The sequence below is a fragment of the Suncus etruscus genome, chromosome 14 (assembly GCF_024139225.1).
Source record: "Suncus etruscus isolate mSunEtr1 chromosome 14, mSunEtr1.pri.cur, whole genome shotgun sequence".
Lineage (NCBI taxonomy): Eukaryota > Metazoa > Chordata > Mammalia > Eulipotyphla > Soricidae > Suncus > Suncus etruscus.
This window is the reverse complement of record NC_064861.1, coordinates 35,705,883-35,723,742: the sequence shown is the minus strand read 5'-3', so window position 1 is coordinate 35,723,742 and position 17,860 is coordinate 35,705,883. Positions and strand designations below refer to the sequence as shown.

The 17,860-nt window shown below is 36.8% G+C and overlaps 1 protein-coding gene and 1 pseudogene across 1 annotated transcript in view; one reads left to right on the top strand and one right to left on the bottom strand.

Annotated features, from left to right (window-relative positions):
• ADAMTS19 (ADAM metallopeptidase with thrombospondin type 1 motif 19) overlaps nt 1-17,860 on the top strand; it is a 272,346-nt gene that overhangs the window by 44,528 nt on the left and 209,958 nt on the right. Inside the window, exon 3 of the mRNA XM_049787377.1 lies at nt 4,206-4,362. Coding sequence (XP_049643334.1) covers nt 4,206-4,362 — 157 coding nt within the window. The remainder of the gene's footprint in view (nt 1-4,205; nt 4,363-17,860) is intronic.
• On the bottom strand, nt 17,359-17,752 carry LOC126027501 (iron-sulfur cluster assembly 1 homolog, mitochondrial-like; annotated as a pseudogene).

The window sequence follows — 17,860 nt, the reverse complement described above, 5'->3', positions numbered from 1 at the left end:
ATAACCTTTTAAAGTCTAAAGTCTGTGTCATCTGAAATTAGTATTGCCACTCCAGCCTTTTTAAGGTAGTTGTTCCTTGATTGATTATCCTCCAACCTTTTGAGTTTGAGTTTGTGTTTATTCTGACTATTCAGATGTGTTTCTTTAGTCTTAAAAAAGTTGGATTCAGCCTTTTGTTCCATTTTGCCACTCTGTGTCTCTTAACTGGTGCATTTATTTAGTCCATTCACATTGGGAGAGATTATTGTCATAGGATTTAATGTCATCCTTTAGTACGAGTTTGGTGTGTCTGTGGTCTGTCTCATTTTCCCTTGTTAATAAAATGTATGGTGAATGTTTTTTGAGTGTTTTACTCTGTATTGGATTTGACCAATATATGAAACATATAAAACCTGGATACATCAAAATTAGTAAATATTACAGCCTTATTCAATCATTTTATAATTAAAGGTTGTTAATTACTATATCATCATTAGAAGTTATAATTCAGAGACTCTTAATTTAGTATATGTTCTTAGGTCATGCATTGTTTGTTCATAATTTTATTTTACTTTGTCTTTTTATTAGTTTTCAATGATTGATGTTTTGTGAATTACAGTATTGTTAGTGATGGTTTTCCATACAGATAATTTCAATACCACACCCCACTATAGTGTACTAATCTCCCTCAGGACCCTAATCTTCCTCCCTTTCAGCCATTACTCCCCAATTCAGTTATGTGGATCAGTTCTCCTTTGTGTTGCCTTTGGAGAAGGCCATTAAATTTTACTTTAATTCATTTTGTTAAATTTTATAGATATTAAAGAAATCAAATCATCTTTGTAGCCTGTGGATAGAATAATATTACAAAAATTTTATTTATGAAGACCACATCATAATTATCTTATTTAGTAGTCACACTATTAATTCTTTTTTTTGGCTTTGAAGGTTGTATAAAACTGAGAATTACATTATCAAGTGCAACATAACTAGGTATTTTAATATTCTGTATCAATGTTGCGTAATTTGGACCTAATCTTAAGATTCAAATGCAAGTATCAACTTAATTTTTTTTATTTTGAAGATAGTTTTTAACTTCCTTTGTTTTCATTAAATTAGGGCCTATATAAAATTTGTGAGTATTTTACATAATTTAAAATTTATAGAAGTTTCATAATTGAAGTAATGAAAAATATATGGAAATAAAACAACTCACTAGAAGCAATATTAAAGTATATTAAATTTGACAATTATTGTATCTATCTGAGATTCTAAAATAATAATTACAGGACATCTTTTTGTATCTCTCCAACCTTAAAGGTGTGTGTATGAGATAAAGAGAGTGTCCAGAAGAGTGAAAATTAGGAGAAAAACGAAGGTAATGACAATTTTATCAGTAACAAAAAGATAAATTTAAAAATTCATGAGGAATTTCAAATTACTATTAATTTGTGCTGGGACAATATTTCATGGTATTCAGGGGATTGAACATGTGGTGTTAAAGAATAAATTAGGATCAGCCTTGTGCAAGGCCTATGTCTTTCTTACCTCATATTATCTTCATGGCTTTAGGTTAATTTTATTTATTTAAAGAAAATGCATTATCATATAGTTGAAATAGTTGATAATAATGCATTTGTTTCTAGATAAGTGAAATGAAGTTATTAAAAACACACAAAAAGAAAAATATATAATGGAAGAGAAGAAAAGAAAAGAAAGAAAAAAAGGCAAAGTACAGTATGTAGCATATTTGTGAAATTATTGTATCTTCAATGAAGTTACTAATACAATGGCAGAAGGGTTAGTAAGCTCTTAGTTATTTATTCTGTTTAATTGGGCTATTTCTTTTGGGATGACAGTATCAAACAAATGAAGTTGTCCAGAAATTCAAAACACTATACCTGACTTTTAGGGGCATGTACTCAGCTGCCATGCTTCATGAAAAAAGTAAGATATGCGGGGAGAATGCCTGTACTCAAGGGCTGGAAATTCCAGCTCACTTCATGAAGCTCATCACAAAGAGTGATGAATGAGTTAGAGAATAAACTACATTGAGAACTATCCTAACAATGAGAATGAACAAGGGAAGTAGAAAGCCTGTCTAGAGTACAGGCGGGGTTGGGGTGGGGAGGAGGGAGATTTGGGACATTGGTGATGGGAATGTTGCACTGCTGAAGGGGGGTGTTCTTTGCATGACTGAAACCCAACCATAATCATGTTTGTAATCAAAGTGTTTAAATAAAGATATTTTTTTAAAAAAAGCTTTGGTTCTATCAGCCTCAAAACTGGTGTTCCTGAAGTGTGTTCAGATCGGTGTCTCCAAAGAAAATTGTAGAAAGTCAGTGATGAGGCAGGGCCATTGGGGAAAGTGTGATTCTTGTTGATGGATGTGCAAGCATGGCATTGGCAGGGTGGGGGCTTGGCTCATCCTCTCCTCCTGAGATGGCAAGTTTTCTGCTGAGTAGGCCAGTGTATCATCTACATTAATTTTTTGGGGGGGAGCCATACTCGATGACACTCAGGGGTTACTCCTGGCTCAGAATTTGCCCCTGGCTTTGGGGGTTCATATGGGACACCAGGGGTGGGACAAAGGTCCGTCCTAAGTTAGCCGCATGTAAGGCAAATGCCCTACCATTGTGCAGTCGCTCTGGCCCCAGCCATCTAGATTAATTTTTAAGATATCTTGTAATATAAAAACCTGTGTAGAATATATGATTCAATATGTACCCATTACTGGGCTCTCTGTTTAGGAGATTCAAAGCACTTTAATCCCCAAAACCTCCTCTATGCTAGGCAGAACTAATATTTATGTGTAGATTTCACACTCCTCATATTCCATTTGGAAGAATTATTATGTGTTAAGAAGTAATTATGTTATCTTTTGTTAATTGTATATGGCTTAGGTTAAAGTGAATTAAATTCACTTAGTAAATGTTAAACAGAATTAGAAACTTTCATGTTGGAAATTGAGTATGCACAGTGCCGATTCCAGGATATTTCTTCAAAAATCATTATAAAGGGATCATGGAATAGTCAAATATATGTTACATGTAGGTTAGAGTAAAATAGTAAAAAATAAGAAACCAAGGGACCGGGCTGTTAGTGTAGTGGTATGGCGTTTGCCTTGCACATGGCTGACCCAGGATAGACCTCAGTTCATTCCTTAATGTCCCATATGATCCCCCAACCAGGAGCGATTTCTGAGCTCATAGCCAGGAGTAAACCCTGTGTGTCACCAGGTGTGATCCAAAAATAAAAAAAAAAATAGAGAGAGACCAAGTCATATGTATCTCCATGTGAAATATTTTCCCAGTAATAGTACAAATTTATATGTTTAAGAAGGAAGCAACTAATAGACTAGGCTTAGATTCAATATATTAAAATGAATTCTACATGTAAGATTCTGTATGTCCCCCTTCTCCTCTCTTTGTACTTCTTCTGATGTTAGGGTCTAACACCTGGTTGCAATGTGCTGAAGGCTACCCAGGTTTGCTGTGACAGTGTCATTCGGATCATACTCAGGATGTTGGCATGCTAATATTGAACTCAAAAACCCATACTTACAAAGCAGGTCTCTACCACTGACCTGGGCTTGGCCATATAAGTTCTGTTTATTGATGCTCACCATGTTTTACAGCCTTAACTTCCTGTCCACAGTTGACTAAAAGTAACAACATGACACTGTACAAAATTAACCTTGCTTATGTAAGTAGCTGTTTTGTTTTATAATTTATTATTCAAAACAAATGCTAAGTGGGAGGCTTTAAGATTTTACATTATGCCACTACAGTGTCAACCTACATTTGCTTTTGATAGGCAACATGAATTACTTTATTACATAACTGTCCAAATGACTCTTTCGTGGAGGCAATTAAAAATGGCATCGTTTTTCTGTACATCCTTTAAGTCTAAATGACTCTGTGGGCCTCCCAAAGGGAGCCTTTAACATTCCAAATTTTTTTACTGTACATCTGTTGCTGGCATTTTGCCTCCCACCCACACAGGCTAAATGAAATTTGTGCTTATTCAGTAAAGTACATAAAGATTTTAGGTCATAAAACTGTGAGACAGTTACCTTATCTGAGAGAGGAGGTGCTGCCACTAGGCTTCCTAGTTGCCCCATGTGCCCTTTTGAAAAGAAATGGTATGTGGGTGAGCCAGATCACCTAGAAAGTGAGTTATTTGAATCGTAATTTTGAGTATATTTGTTATGTTTTATGTTCCAGATGGGGTTTATACAGCTCAATGAGGACTTCATCTTTATCGAACCTCTCAATGATACAGTAGCCATCACAGGTCACCCTCACCGCGTCTATAGGCAGAAAAGGTCCACAGAAGAGCAAAACAGAGGGAAGTCATCTCATTACTGTGGAGTGATTCCAGGTAAGTCTCTCAAGCGTTGATACTTGAAACTACATATGGTTCCTCCAAAGCCCCATTAAGAACTACCCCTGAGCCAGGAATAACCCCTGGACACTGCTGTGTATGATTCCAAAACAAACACATTTTATCACCTTGCCTATTTCTCTACTGGTTTTCTCCTTTTAAAAATGTGAAAGGTGGCCAGAAATAGAATAGAGCATTTGCCTTGCACACAGCTGACCAATGTTCTATCCCTAGCATCTCATATGGTCGCCTGAGTCTGCCAGGAGTAATTTTTTAGTGCAGAGCCACAAATAACTCCTAAACACACCAGGTATGGCCCAACAGCGAGTGAGCGAGCGAGTGAGTGAGATAGATAGAGTAAGAGAGAGTGAGAGAGAAGTCTGTGGTTAATGACAAAGAAATATGTATTTTTAGACTTATCTTTTCATTTTCTATGTAACATTCAGTAATCGGTATATAGCATGACCTATATTATTCTTAGAATGTGAAATGTTCATCATGGCATGCTGTTCAACTCTCTGGAATAGAAATGACACACAGGCCATTCCAGAAATCATGAATAATAATGTGAGCTCATGTTCTTAATCTTTTAATTAGACCACAAGAGTTTTCTACTCCTTTCTTCCTTCTGTCCTCTCTCACTCCTCCTTTCTTTTTCTCTCCCCCCTCCCTTCCTTCCTCCCTCCCTTCCTTCCTTCCTTCCTTCCTTCCTTCCTTCCTTCCTTCCTTCCTTCCTTCCTTCCTTCCTTCCTTCCTTCCTTCCTTCCTTCCTTCCTTCCTTCCTTCCTTCCTTCCTTTCTTTCTTTCTTTTTTTTTTTGGTTTTTGGGCCACACCCGTTTGACACTCAGGGGTTACTCCTGGCTATGTGCTCAGAAATCGCCCCTGGCTTGGGGGGACCATATGGGACGCCGGGGGATCGAACTGCGGTCCGTTCCTTGGCTAGCGCTTGTAAGGCAGACACCTTACCTCTAGCGCCACCTTCCCGGCCCCTCTTTCTTTCTTTCTTTTTCTTTTCTTTCTTTCTTTCTTTTTCTTTTCTTTCTTTCTTTCTTTCTTTCTTTTCTTTCTTTCTTTCTTTTCTTTCTTCTTTCTTTCTTTCTTTCTTTCTTTCTTTCTTTCTTTCTTTCTTTTCTTCTTTCTTTTCTTTCTTTCTTTCTTTCTTTCTTTCTTTTCTTTCTTTCTTTCTTTCTTTCTTTCTTCTTTTCTTTTCCTTCTTCTTTCCTTTCTTCTTCTTCTTCTCTCTCTCTTCCTTCCTTCCTTCCTTCCTTCCTTTCCTTCCTCCTTCCTTCCTTCCTTCCTCTTCTTCCTTCCTTCCTTCCTTCCTTCCTTCCTCTTCCTTCCTTCCTTCCTTTCCTTCCTTCCTTCCTCTTCCTTCCTTCCTTCCATCCATCCATCCTTCCTTCCTTCCTTCCTTCCTTCCTTCCTTCCTTCCTTCCTCTCCTTCCTTCCTTCCTCCCTTCCTTCCTTCCTCCCTTCCTCCCTCCCTCCTCCCTCCTCCCTCCTCCTTCCTTCCTTCCTTCCTTCCTTCCTTCCTTCCTTCCTTCCTTCCTTCCTTCCTTCCTTCCTTCCTTCCTTCCTTCCTTTCTCCCTCCTTCCATTTCTCTTTCTTTTTTTTTCTGTATTCATTTAGCCTGAGAAAATTATTTTAGAAGCAAAATGAGCAGAGGATATTGAAAAGAGTGAAGATTTTTATTCTTGAGTCTTATTTTCAGTGTCAGAATATCTTAAATTTCGACGCTTCAGAGCTTCACATACATTTCTAACCATGGTAGCCTTGAGTTTGTCAATGCTTCCAAAAAAATGTTTGTTTTTTTTTTTTTAGATTTCTTTTCTTTTCTTTTTTTTTGGTTTTTGGATCACACCCGTTTGACGCTCAGGGGTTACTCCTGGCTATGGGCTCAGAAATTGCCCCTGGCTTGGGGAGACCATATGGGATGCTGGGGGATCGAACTGCTGTCCGTCCTATGCTAGTACTTGCAAGGCAGACACCTTACCTCTAGCGCCACCTTCCCAGCCCCCAGTTAGATTTCTTATCTCTCCTGGCATAGTTATTGAACTTGAAAGAATGTTATAAAAATAAAAAAAGATGGAATGGAAAATGGAACTATGTACTGGAAAGTTGCACTGGTGAAGGGGGGTGTTCTTTTTTTTATGACTGAAACCCAACTACAAATATGTTTGTATTCATGGTGCTTAAGTAAACAGTAAAATACAGAAGCAAAAACACACACACATGCAATGAAAATTGGAAATATGGTTCTGGAGCAGTGGCACAGGACAGTAATGCATCTGCCTTGTGTGTGCTAGCCTAGGACGGACTGTGGTTCAATCCTCTGGTGTCCCATATGGTCCTCCAAGTCAGGAGCAATTTCTGAGCACATAGCCAGGAGTAACCCCTGAGCATCATTGGGTGTGGCCTCCAAACCAAAAAACTAAAAATAAAAATTAAAAAAAAGGAAAAAAGGAAATATTTCTGTTATTGAAGAGGATCTGAAAGTCAGAGCCAGCATTCAGAAAACAAGCCAGCCATCTCAGTATCTACTGATATGAGACATATTTCTAATTAGAAGATGAGGAACATGTGAATACTGAAGTTATTGTTGTCAAGATGTTGAAATGTGGTTACAAATATCAAATTTGGAAATAGAGTATTTATTGCCAAGATACCAATTCCAAGGTCTTATTTTAATCTTTAATATGGTATTTGAGGCTGCTTCAGAAATATAAATTGTGATTTTAAATAGCAATTTCTGAAACATAGTCTATTCATGCCATCACTTATCTTATTTTAATTCTTAATTATAATATATTTAAATACAAATTAATTTGTCAATTCCTATTTTTTGTCATAACATCAGTCTTTGTGAGTATCAACTTTAGTAATAGTAAAGTGCACTTATTCTCATGAAGATAGTCAAGTTGATTTATGTAAGAACTACCCTTTTATGTTTTCTGAGCTGTAGAAATAAAGAAGCTCTAAACAAATAAACAACTAAATAAAACTCAGATTTTGGAATCCAGGCTGATAGTACAAGGAAGATACCTTTCCTTGAATGCAACTGGTCCCAGTTTGATTCCCAGAACCGAAGATTTCCTGAGCCCTCCCATGAGTGACTCTACATGAGTGACTCAGTATGGCCCCCAAATGAAAAATAAAACAATAATTCAACATACTTTAAACAAATAAAAAAGAAAATGTTTTGGGCTGGGGAAATAACTCTATGGACTTGAACTTAAGCATTCCATGTGTGAATCCCAGTTCCATCCTAGCATTACTGAGACAAACAGCAACACTTTACCATATTTTAGCATTGACCTTCTAGTTTTCACACACACACACACACACACACACACACACACACACACACACACATGAGAGAAAAGTTTTTGTATTATAAAATAATAACAATAACAACTTGACTCTAGTTCATTGGAGTTTGCCTTATAGGAGTTATATGAAAATATGCACTCTGCAACTTTTGAATCATACTATGTTCCAGCTGTTCTAATTACTCAAGTACATGGATGACACAAAGCAGACTTTATTTACCATTATGCATAAAGGAGACATTTCTAGAAAAGTCTTACTTTTAATAGGTTTGTGAAGCATGGTTCATATTTGCAAGCATTTTTCATAAGCTATCTAATTCTGATTTTTTTTTAAAAGGCAAGACTGTTTTATATTAATGTTGACCTATTTGGATTCAGCACTTGCATGCAAAGAGTGCTGAGCTGGATGATTTACTAGTTTACCTATTTTCAGATGCTTTTAAAGGCCTAGATTTTAAAATGAGCTGAAGATGCAATAAAATGGCCATTTAGTTAAGCTTATGTGTAACTAGCTCTTCCTCCCTGCAGGCTGATATATTAACATGTTAAACACATGAGGCAGTTTTGGATAATGCTGCAGTATTTGTGTCTACACAGTGAAATTCTGAGGTTTATTCGTCTTCTACTTGGTTCCTTGCACTTTTTCCCTTCAACATTTTTATATTTTGGCTTTACCTTTAATTGCCTCTACATGTTTTGAACAGACATATATTTAAACAAAGACATTTATACTTTAGGTGTCTTTATAGTGTTCTTTGATAAAGTATATTACTGAGAAAAGGGGTTCATACAGGCTTAGAGTCAGAGATCCCTAAAGTTATTTGACCTAATATCCTATTTCTGAGGAAAAATATCAGCGCACCCCTGGAAATCTACCTTCTTTTTTTTTTCTGATTTGGGGGGGGGTTGGGCCACTCCTAGCAGTGCTCAGGGGTGACTCCTGGCTGTATGCTCAGAAATCGCTCCTGGTAGGCACGGGGGACCATATGGGACACTGGGATTCGAACCAACCATCTTAGGTTCTGGATCGGCTGCTTGCAAGGCAAACATCGCTGTGCTATCTCTCCAGGCCCAGGAAATCTACCTTCTTTAAGACAACAAAATGCCTATCTGTTGCACTCAATACTTTCCCTTTGAATTGTGTTAAGCACCCCACAATAAGGCAGGCAGTATCAGATACTTTAGGAAACACCAATTTAGGAGCTAGAGACCTTGTTACAGGGAGGGAGTCAGGCCCTTGCCTTCATATAGCTGACCATGTTACCAGGATCCCATATGGTCCCCCAAACACCACCAGGACTGATTCCTGAGTACCGAGCCAGGGAGTCAGGGAGCCAAAATAAAGAAAGAAAGGAAGAAATAAAAGAAAGAAAGAAAAAGAAAGGGAAGCACTAACCACTGACTTAGAGTCTGTGCATTGAAGTTCTAGGTTCCAGGTAATATCAGTTACTTGTTCTTATTCAACACTCTTCAGCTTTTAAATGTATTTATTTGAACCAGGTAATTCACAGGGCTATAGAGCCAAATGATAACTGTTTTTTCAAAAGGCAAATCATGCATTGTTTAGACAAGTTTATATATGAATGGTTTCACTATAGAATAAGAATCAGTCTAGATACAGTAAACAATAAATAAGAGCCCAAACTTCTGAGATAAGTGGGATTAAAATTCAAAGATAAAGACCCTCTTGGGCCTTAAGGTAGTACTGTGGGGAAAGCACTTACCTTGTACACAAATGACCTAGGTTTGATTATCAGCAACCCTTATGGTCTCCAAGCCCTCCATTTATGTGATACTTACCTGTAGTCCTCTTGGAATAACCTGAGGGCTTAAGAGGCCAAGGGCCTCCCAGTTGAGAAGATGCCAATCTAGATAATGAGGAGACTTTGTAAGAAAACTGGATGTGGGGAAAGAGTTTGTCCAGAGATATCAGGCAGGGGTTAAAGTGCTGATCTTCCATATGGCCTATCCCAGTTTTATTTCCAAAAGCACATAGTCCCTGAGCATCTGCAGATGCTCTGTCACCACAGGACCTGAGTGAACAACAAAGAATCTCTGGGCTTTTGTATTGAACTGTGGGCCCTGTTGACCCAGATTTGCTGGGAGAGGCTTCCAGAAAAAAGAAAAGGAAAACTGTAGTCTTTGAAGATTTTTAAGTAGGCAAACGACTACCAAGTTAAATCTTAAAAAAACCCAGGAATATGTCTAGGTCAGGTATGTACAATTAAATATGTGGAATTGAGGAAGACGCATCTGTAGAGGCCAGGGGTAACACACAGGCAGCATCTCGATTCTCAGATCTAAAGGAACCCCTGAAATAGCTTCCAGATGCCTCCAGAACTGGTGTTAAGATGACTGTCCATCTCTGGAAGGGCTTAAGGCAAAGCACATATTGAGCTCCGGATACACATTGAGCATACATTCTAAAATATCTTCTCTCACTGTAAAATGTGTGGTTTCCACTAAGTTGTCTTTCACCATGCCTGTGGGCAGAAAATAGTCTCAAGATTTAGGAGATAGTGAGCTAAGCATAGATGATGTAGACAATGAAGACATCAAAGGCAGCAACTTAATAAAAAGATTATTCCAATATGCATTGTCTTCACACACAATAGCTAACTTGTATGAAGTCTACCATAAAGTTAAATTCTTAAGAAACACACCATGTTCTAAGTAGCCTATTTAAATGTGACAGTCAAGCAAGAATGCAGCATTCTGACGATTTGGGTTGAGACAGCTGCCACTGGCTGAGGCAAGAAGAAAAATCCGCTTTTCTTTCATACTTGACCTCTAAAACTCTGGTACAGCAAAGTAGTCTGTCCTTTTTGTTTTTTTCACTATTCCCTAGGCTCCTATTTTAGCTCCCTTTGATTTTTTTTTAATACTTCTCTCTCCTCCATGAGCAAGTCTTCTTCCCATATGGGCATCTCTAAATGAAGGCTTTCCCCCTCCCTCATCTTCTCTTTCTGCTTCTCACACCATGTGCTTTCCAGGGTGATATAATCCAGATCCATGGACTCAATTTCACTTACCCAGTGATTAGTTGCCAACTCTATCTCCATTCTAACCTTGCTGCTGACTGCCAGATGTTCAGGGGCTTCTCAGATGTCTTTCTGGCAACTCTTACTTCATAAATCCAAAGCGGAACCTATCCTCTTTCCTCCAAAGCTTCTCTGCTGATCTTCCCATTCTACCTCGTTATTACAAAATAGAAATGAAGCAATTCCCTCTTCTCCCAAACCAAACCAGACAACAACAACAAAGGGCAATTCTAACCATTTCCTTTTTCTTCGGCTAGGTTTGATTAATTTTATTCCTGAGGATTTCTGCTTTCTCATGTTTTCGCTGTCATTTCTCCTGAGACAGGGCCATATGTTTATGTATATGTTCATTTTTTCATGGTCAGTTAATAAATGTTGACCCTGCCAAGATGACTCTTTCCATATATTTTCAAGAATTGCCTTAGTAATACTACACTTATATTTGGATTGCTGAAAAAAAAAAAAAAAGCCCTACCAAATTCATTTCCAGGCATTCTTGATCTCAAGATACTAACTAAACCAATGTCTTAATTTTTCTTTCATGAAGGTCTTTGGCAGTAATAAATCTAGATTCAGAAAGTAGTGATAGTGATTCTGTTGTGGATATCTTTTGCAATTTTTGTTCCCATAGTGTTCATTCCTGTCTCATGTCGATTTACACTAACTACGGACTCTTGCCATTTATTTTCAGAACACTTTGGTTATCTTAGCTAAATGATTCTACTTGACATTTAGATAATGCTTTAATACATTTTAAAATATATACACCACTAAAAATGACAAACAAGTTATGGATATGGTACAAGTTCAGAGACGTTTCTTAGTGATGGGGATCTAGTTAATGTTACATCTCTGAACTAACTTACTTGAGGCTAAAAATCAGTAATAAAAGATAAAAGAGCAGTTTAGGAATTCAACAAGTATTCCTTTCATGATTCAGGTATCATGAAAAGAAGTTAGAGGACAAGAAAAGCGGAGTAGAAAATTACTGAAGTGTTATAGGATGGAATTGAATTATCAAGTCAAAGTCAAAGAGCATATAGTTTACCTGAAATAAGACTCGAAAGAAGGAACTGAGCAGAATACAAGCTGAGAGACCAGAATTTGAGAGCTGGTATTTCTAAATGCAGAATTAAATTAGAGCTATCTGTAGAAACATGATTGATTGACCATTCATATGTATCTCTATATATCTTGATTATATCTTGGAGTTTGTTCTAAAATTACAGTAAAGAAATATCAAAGATGCTAACTCCAAGGTATAATAGTTTTATGCCTTACTCCAGTAGATTCACTGTTCTGAATTCTAGCTTTTAGTTTCCAATATTTATATAAATAAAATAATACATTCATTTCCTCTTTTTTGCTGGAGGGTAACACTGACAGTGCTCAGGACTTGCTCATGGCTTTGCATTAGGTTACATTCCTGGTAAGCGTAGGGGACCATACAGAGTGCTGGAGATCCAGGTCACCTTATTTGCAAGGTGTCTACCTGCTGTACTCCAGCCCCTCTCTTACTCTTTTGTAACTGATTTATTTTGCTTAGTCTTACTTCTTTGAGGTTTTCTCTAAATTTTGTATTTTTAAGTTGTTTTGTTTCATAGGTATATAGGATCACATGCTGCAAATAGGCCAAACATTTAAAATCCATTAAATTCTTGATAGTTACTTTCATTATTTGAATAGTAAAACTGAATATAGTGTATGATTTTGTATGCATTTCTGATGTATATATTATATTTGCATATGCAAATGTTGAACTTCAGATTAACTGCCAAGCTATTATTCACAGTTGCATATTGTTTTATATTTGGGGGATGTGGCCACATCAATATGCCCAGGACTTACTCTTTAAGTTTTATCATGTAATTTATTTTTTACATATATAAATATTTATTTAAGCACCATGATTACAAGCATGTTTGTACTTGGGTTTCAGTCATAAACAGAATACTCTCCTTCACCAGTCAACATTCCCACCATCAATGCCCCCTTCCTCCCACACCCCTGCCTGTATTGCGACAAGCATTCTACTTCTCTCAATCTTTAACATTGTCGTGCTAGTTGTTAGTATAGTTCTATGCCTAACAGAGTTCGCCATTCTTTGTGGTGAGCTTCCAATTGTGAGTCGGTCCTTCTGGCCTCCTAGCCCATTAACCCTATTGTCTCTTGGCTTTATTACAGTAATGTATTTAATTTTTCTTAAAACCCATAGATGAATGATACTATTTTGTGTCTATCTCTCTTCCTCTGACTTATTTCACTCAGAACAATAGATTACATCTACATCCATGTATAGGAAAATTGCATGACTTCATTTCTCCTGATGTCTGCATAATATTCCATTGTGAATATGTACCACACTTTCTTTAGCCATTCATCTGTTGAAGGGCATCTTGTTTTTTTTTTTTTTTCCAGAGGCTGGCTATTGTATATAGCACTGCAATAAATATAGTGTGAGGAGGGGATTTTTGTATTGTATTTTTGTATTCCCAGGGTATATTTCTAGGAGTAGTATAGCTGGATCAAATGGGAGCTCAATTTTTGGTTTTTTGAGGAATCTCCATATTGTTTCCATAAAGGCTGGACTAGATGGCATTCCCACCATTCTCACCAGCAGTGAATAAGAGTTCCTTTCTCTCCACATCCCTGCCAGCACTGATTGTTCTTATTCTTTGTAATGTGTGCCAGTCTCTGTGATATGAGGTGGAACTTCATTGTAGTTTTGATTTGCACTCTTTCTGATGATGATTAGTGATGTGGAACATTTTTTCATGTGTCTTTTGGCCATTTGTATTTCTTCTTTGAAGAAATGTATGTTCATTTCTTCTCCCCATTTTTTGATGGGGTTATATGTTTTTCTTATTAAGTTCTGCCAGCACATTGTATATTTTTGATATTAGTCACTTGTCTGATGGGTATTGGGTGAATAGTTTCTCCCATTCTGTGGGTGGCTCTTGTATTCTGGGGAATATTTCCTTTGTGGTGCAGAAGCTTTTCAGCTTAATATAGTCCCATCTGTTTATCTCTGCTTCCACTTGTTTGGAGAGTGCTGTTTTCTTCTTGAAGATGCCTTTAGTCTCAATGCCATATAGTGTTTTACCTACGTGTTGTTCTATATACCTTATGGTTTCAGTCCTGATATCAAAATCTTTAATCCATTTGGTTTATCTCCATTGATAATGATATTTGCCATTGACTTGTCGTAGATGGCCTTGACTATATTGAGAAAAGTTTCTTACATTTCCATCTTGCTGAGAGTTTTTTTTTTTAATCAGAAGGGGTGTTGGACCTTATAGAATGCTTTCTCTGCATCTATTGATATGATTATATGATATTTGTTTTTCTTGTTGTTGATGTTGTGTATTATGTTGATAGATTTACAGAAGTTAAACCATCCTTGCATTCTTGGGATAAAACCTACTTGGTCATGGTGGATGACCTTCTTGATGATGCATTGAATTCTATTTGCAAGGATTTTGTTGAGGATCTTTGCATCTGTGTTCATCAGGGATATTGGTCTGTAGTTTTCTTTTTTGGCAGCATCTCTTTCTGGTTTTGGTATCAAGGTAGTGTTAGCTTCATAGAAACTATTTGGAAGTGTTCCTGTTTCTTCAATTATTATGGAAGAGCCTTAAAAGGACTGGTAGAAGTTTCTCTTGAAAGGTTTGAAAGAATTCTTTTGTGAACCCATCTGGGCCTGGACTTTTGTTTTTAGGAAGAGTTTATCATCATTTTAATTTTTTCAATAGTGATGTGGCTGTTTTGTATATGATATCTCATCCTTATTTAGCCATGGAAGGTTATGAGCCCAAGATCTTGTCCATTTCTGCAAGATTCTCATGTTTCATCGCATAGATTTCTCAAAGTAATCTCTGATTACTCTTTGAATCTCTGAAATGTCAGTAGTGATCCCCCCTTTTCATTTCTAATCAGGTTTATCAAGTTTCTCTTTCAATTTCTTTGTGAGTTTTGCCAGTGGTTTATCAATTTTGTTTACTTTTTCAAAGAACCAAATTTTGTTTTCCTTGATCTTTCAGATTGTTTTTTTGGATTTCCACTTCATTTATTTCTGCTCTAAACTTTGTATTTCCTTCTGCTTTTCAATTTTTGTTCCATTAGTTGATTATTCTCTAATTTTATAAGCTGTGTCTTTAAGCTATTCATGTAGGCCCCTTCTTCCTTCATGATGTATGCTTACAAGGTTATAAATTTTCCTCTCTGTACTGCCTTTGCTGTGTCCCATAAATTCTTATCATTTGTGTCTTTATTGTCATTTGTTTCCAATAATGTTTTTATTTCCTCTTTGATTTCATCTCCGACTCATTGGTTTTTCAGTAGTAAGCTTTTTTTTTCTTTTTTTTTTTTTTCTTCTTAGCTCCGCCCCCTCCCCTCAGTAGTAAGCTTTTTAATTGCCAGGTGTTAAAGTTTTTCTTCTGTGTCCCTTTGTAGTTCACATCTAATGTTTGTGTCATGTGGTCAGCGAAGGTATTCTGAACGATTTCTATCCTTTTGATTTTATGGAGATAAGTTTTATGTGCCAGCATAAGGTCTATCCTGGAGAATGACCCATGTGTATATATGTAATGTATATATATGTATATGTAAATTGTATTTAATACACTTTTTAACAAATCTGAAAAAAGGATAACAATAACAACAGAATAATTGTGGGAGTCTTCAACACTGCCCTGTCACCCCTTGAAAGGTAAACCAGACTGAAGCCCAATAAAGATACACTAGAGCTATTCTGTTGTTATTGTTATACTTTTTCAGATTTGTTAACAATTGTATTAAATACTTTGCTGGTCCCTCATTGGGTACATATATTTTTAGGAAAGTGATTTCTTCCTGATGTACATATTTCTTGACTAGCATAAAATGTTCATCTTTGTCCTTTACAACTTTTCTGTGTGTAAAATTTGTGTCATTTGATATTAGTAAGCCACTCCAGCTTTTTTAAGGGTGTATTTGTTTGGATGATTTTCCTCCAGTGTTTGATTTTGAGTCTATGTTTGTTCTCACTATTCAGATGTGTTTCTTGTAGGCAGCAGAAGGTTGGATTCAGTTATTTGATCTATTTAGCCACTCTGTGTCTCTTAACTGGTACATTGAGAGATATAATTGTCATGGATTTAGTGCTATTTGTGTATAAATTTGGTGTGTCTATTGGTCAGTCTAGTCTTAAAGTAGACCTCTCAGTTTTTCTTTTAAAGCTGGTTTTGAGTCTGTAAAGTTTCTGAGTTGTTGGTTATCCTTGAAGCTATATATACTTCCTTAAAACCTGAAAGTGAGTTTTCCTGGGTATAGTATTCTAGGCGAAGCATTTGTTTCATTGAGTTTTGTCACTATGTTCCATCTCTGCCTTCTGGCCTTGAGGGTTTCTTGTAACAGGTCTGCTGTAAATCTGAAGGATGCTCCCTTGAATTTAATTTCCCTTTTTGATCTTGCTACTTTCAGTATTCTCTCTCTATTTGTGGAAATCTTTATTGTGACTAGGGTGTGTCTTGCAGAGTTTTTCCTTGGGTCTCTTTTAGCTGGACTCTAGGTGTTCAGATTTGTTCGCATGTATTCTTTAGCTCTGGTAATTTCTCTGTAATGATGTCCTTGACTGTTGATTCTTTTTGGAGTTTTTCTTCCTGGGTCTCTGGGAATCCATTGACTAAGTTGTTTCTGTTGAGCTTATCAAAGACTTCTATTTTCATTTGTTTCCATTCTTTGAGTAATTTTTCCATTGTCTGATCATTTGCTTTAAGGCTTTTTTCCGATCTCTTTTGCTGTATGGAGTTGTTATGCATCTCATCTTCCAACTCACTGAATTCTATTTTCAGCTGCTGTTACTCTGTTGGAGAGGCTTTCCATTGAAGTTTTCAATTTGCCTACTGAGTTTTTCAGACCTGTTATTTTAATTTGGAGTTTTCTGTTTTCTATCATCATATCCTTTTGATTCTTATTAGTGTTCCGTTCAACTCTATCTATGCTTTCTTTGAGTTCTGTGAACATCCTCCATATTTCTTCTCTAAACTTCATATCTGAGAGAATTAGGTGGTTGGCTGTTTTCAGGTCATCAGAGTTGCCATCTTCATTGTCTATGCCTGGTGTTGGCCTGTGTTGTTTATCTATTGTCACGCTTGTATCATGGGTTTTTCTACGTGTTGTGGTGGTATTCGTTGACTAGATGATGTGCGCGGCCATGAAGCGAAGAGTCCAAAGATGTCTGCTGTGCTTCAGAGACAGCAGAAGTCAGCTGGCTCCACTCCTAGTGGGCAGGACGACTCACCAGGACTTACTCTTGATTCTGTGCATAAGGATCACTTTGACATGTTTAAGAGAGCCATATGTGTTGCTGGGAATGGAACCCAGGGTGACTTTGTAAAAGCCCAGTGCCTTATCTTCTGTACTATTGCTCTGGCCCTATGTTGTTCTTTGTTTTTTAATATTAAGTACTTTTATTTAAAGCATTGAAATTCATGAAAGTTATTCATAGTTAAGTTTTAGACATACAATGCTCTTTTTTTATTTTTAAATGAATCAAATATAATGTGTAATGGCCATAGATTTCTTCAGGAAGCCTCAGGTCTCCATCTTCCTGGAACATATAGCTAGAGTAGTACTGTGGAATCAAGTATTAAATATTTTTCCACAGCCATATGTTCCTTTGCGGTTTGGGTCATTGAATACAAACTTACTGGATAATTTGTCTTCAGCATAGCCCATTCTGTTTCTACAAATATCAGCTGTGCTTTCTTTTTGATGAACACTCTAACTCCAACTTGAATAACTTCCTCTGAATCTCCTTTTGTTTTTATTATTCAAGAGTCTGAGAAAGGCCATTACAGTCCTTGGTACAGACACCAACTTTCAGATTTACATGCTCAGGTTTATCTTTAAAAAGCTGTTTTATGTTGTTTATTGCTAGAATCACCAGAATAAGAGAGGCCCAGGTGGGCTGCAACTTCCTTTTGCTCATGACCCAGACAATGACCCAGACTAACAAAGCTGACACCTTCATCATCTTGGTGCCCTGCTTCTTATGACTGAAGTGGACCACCTCAAACTCTCTCCATTGACACCACGGGCTTTTTTTTCTTTTAATCCTATTTTAAACTCTTGGCAAGCATGC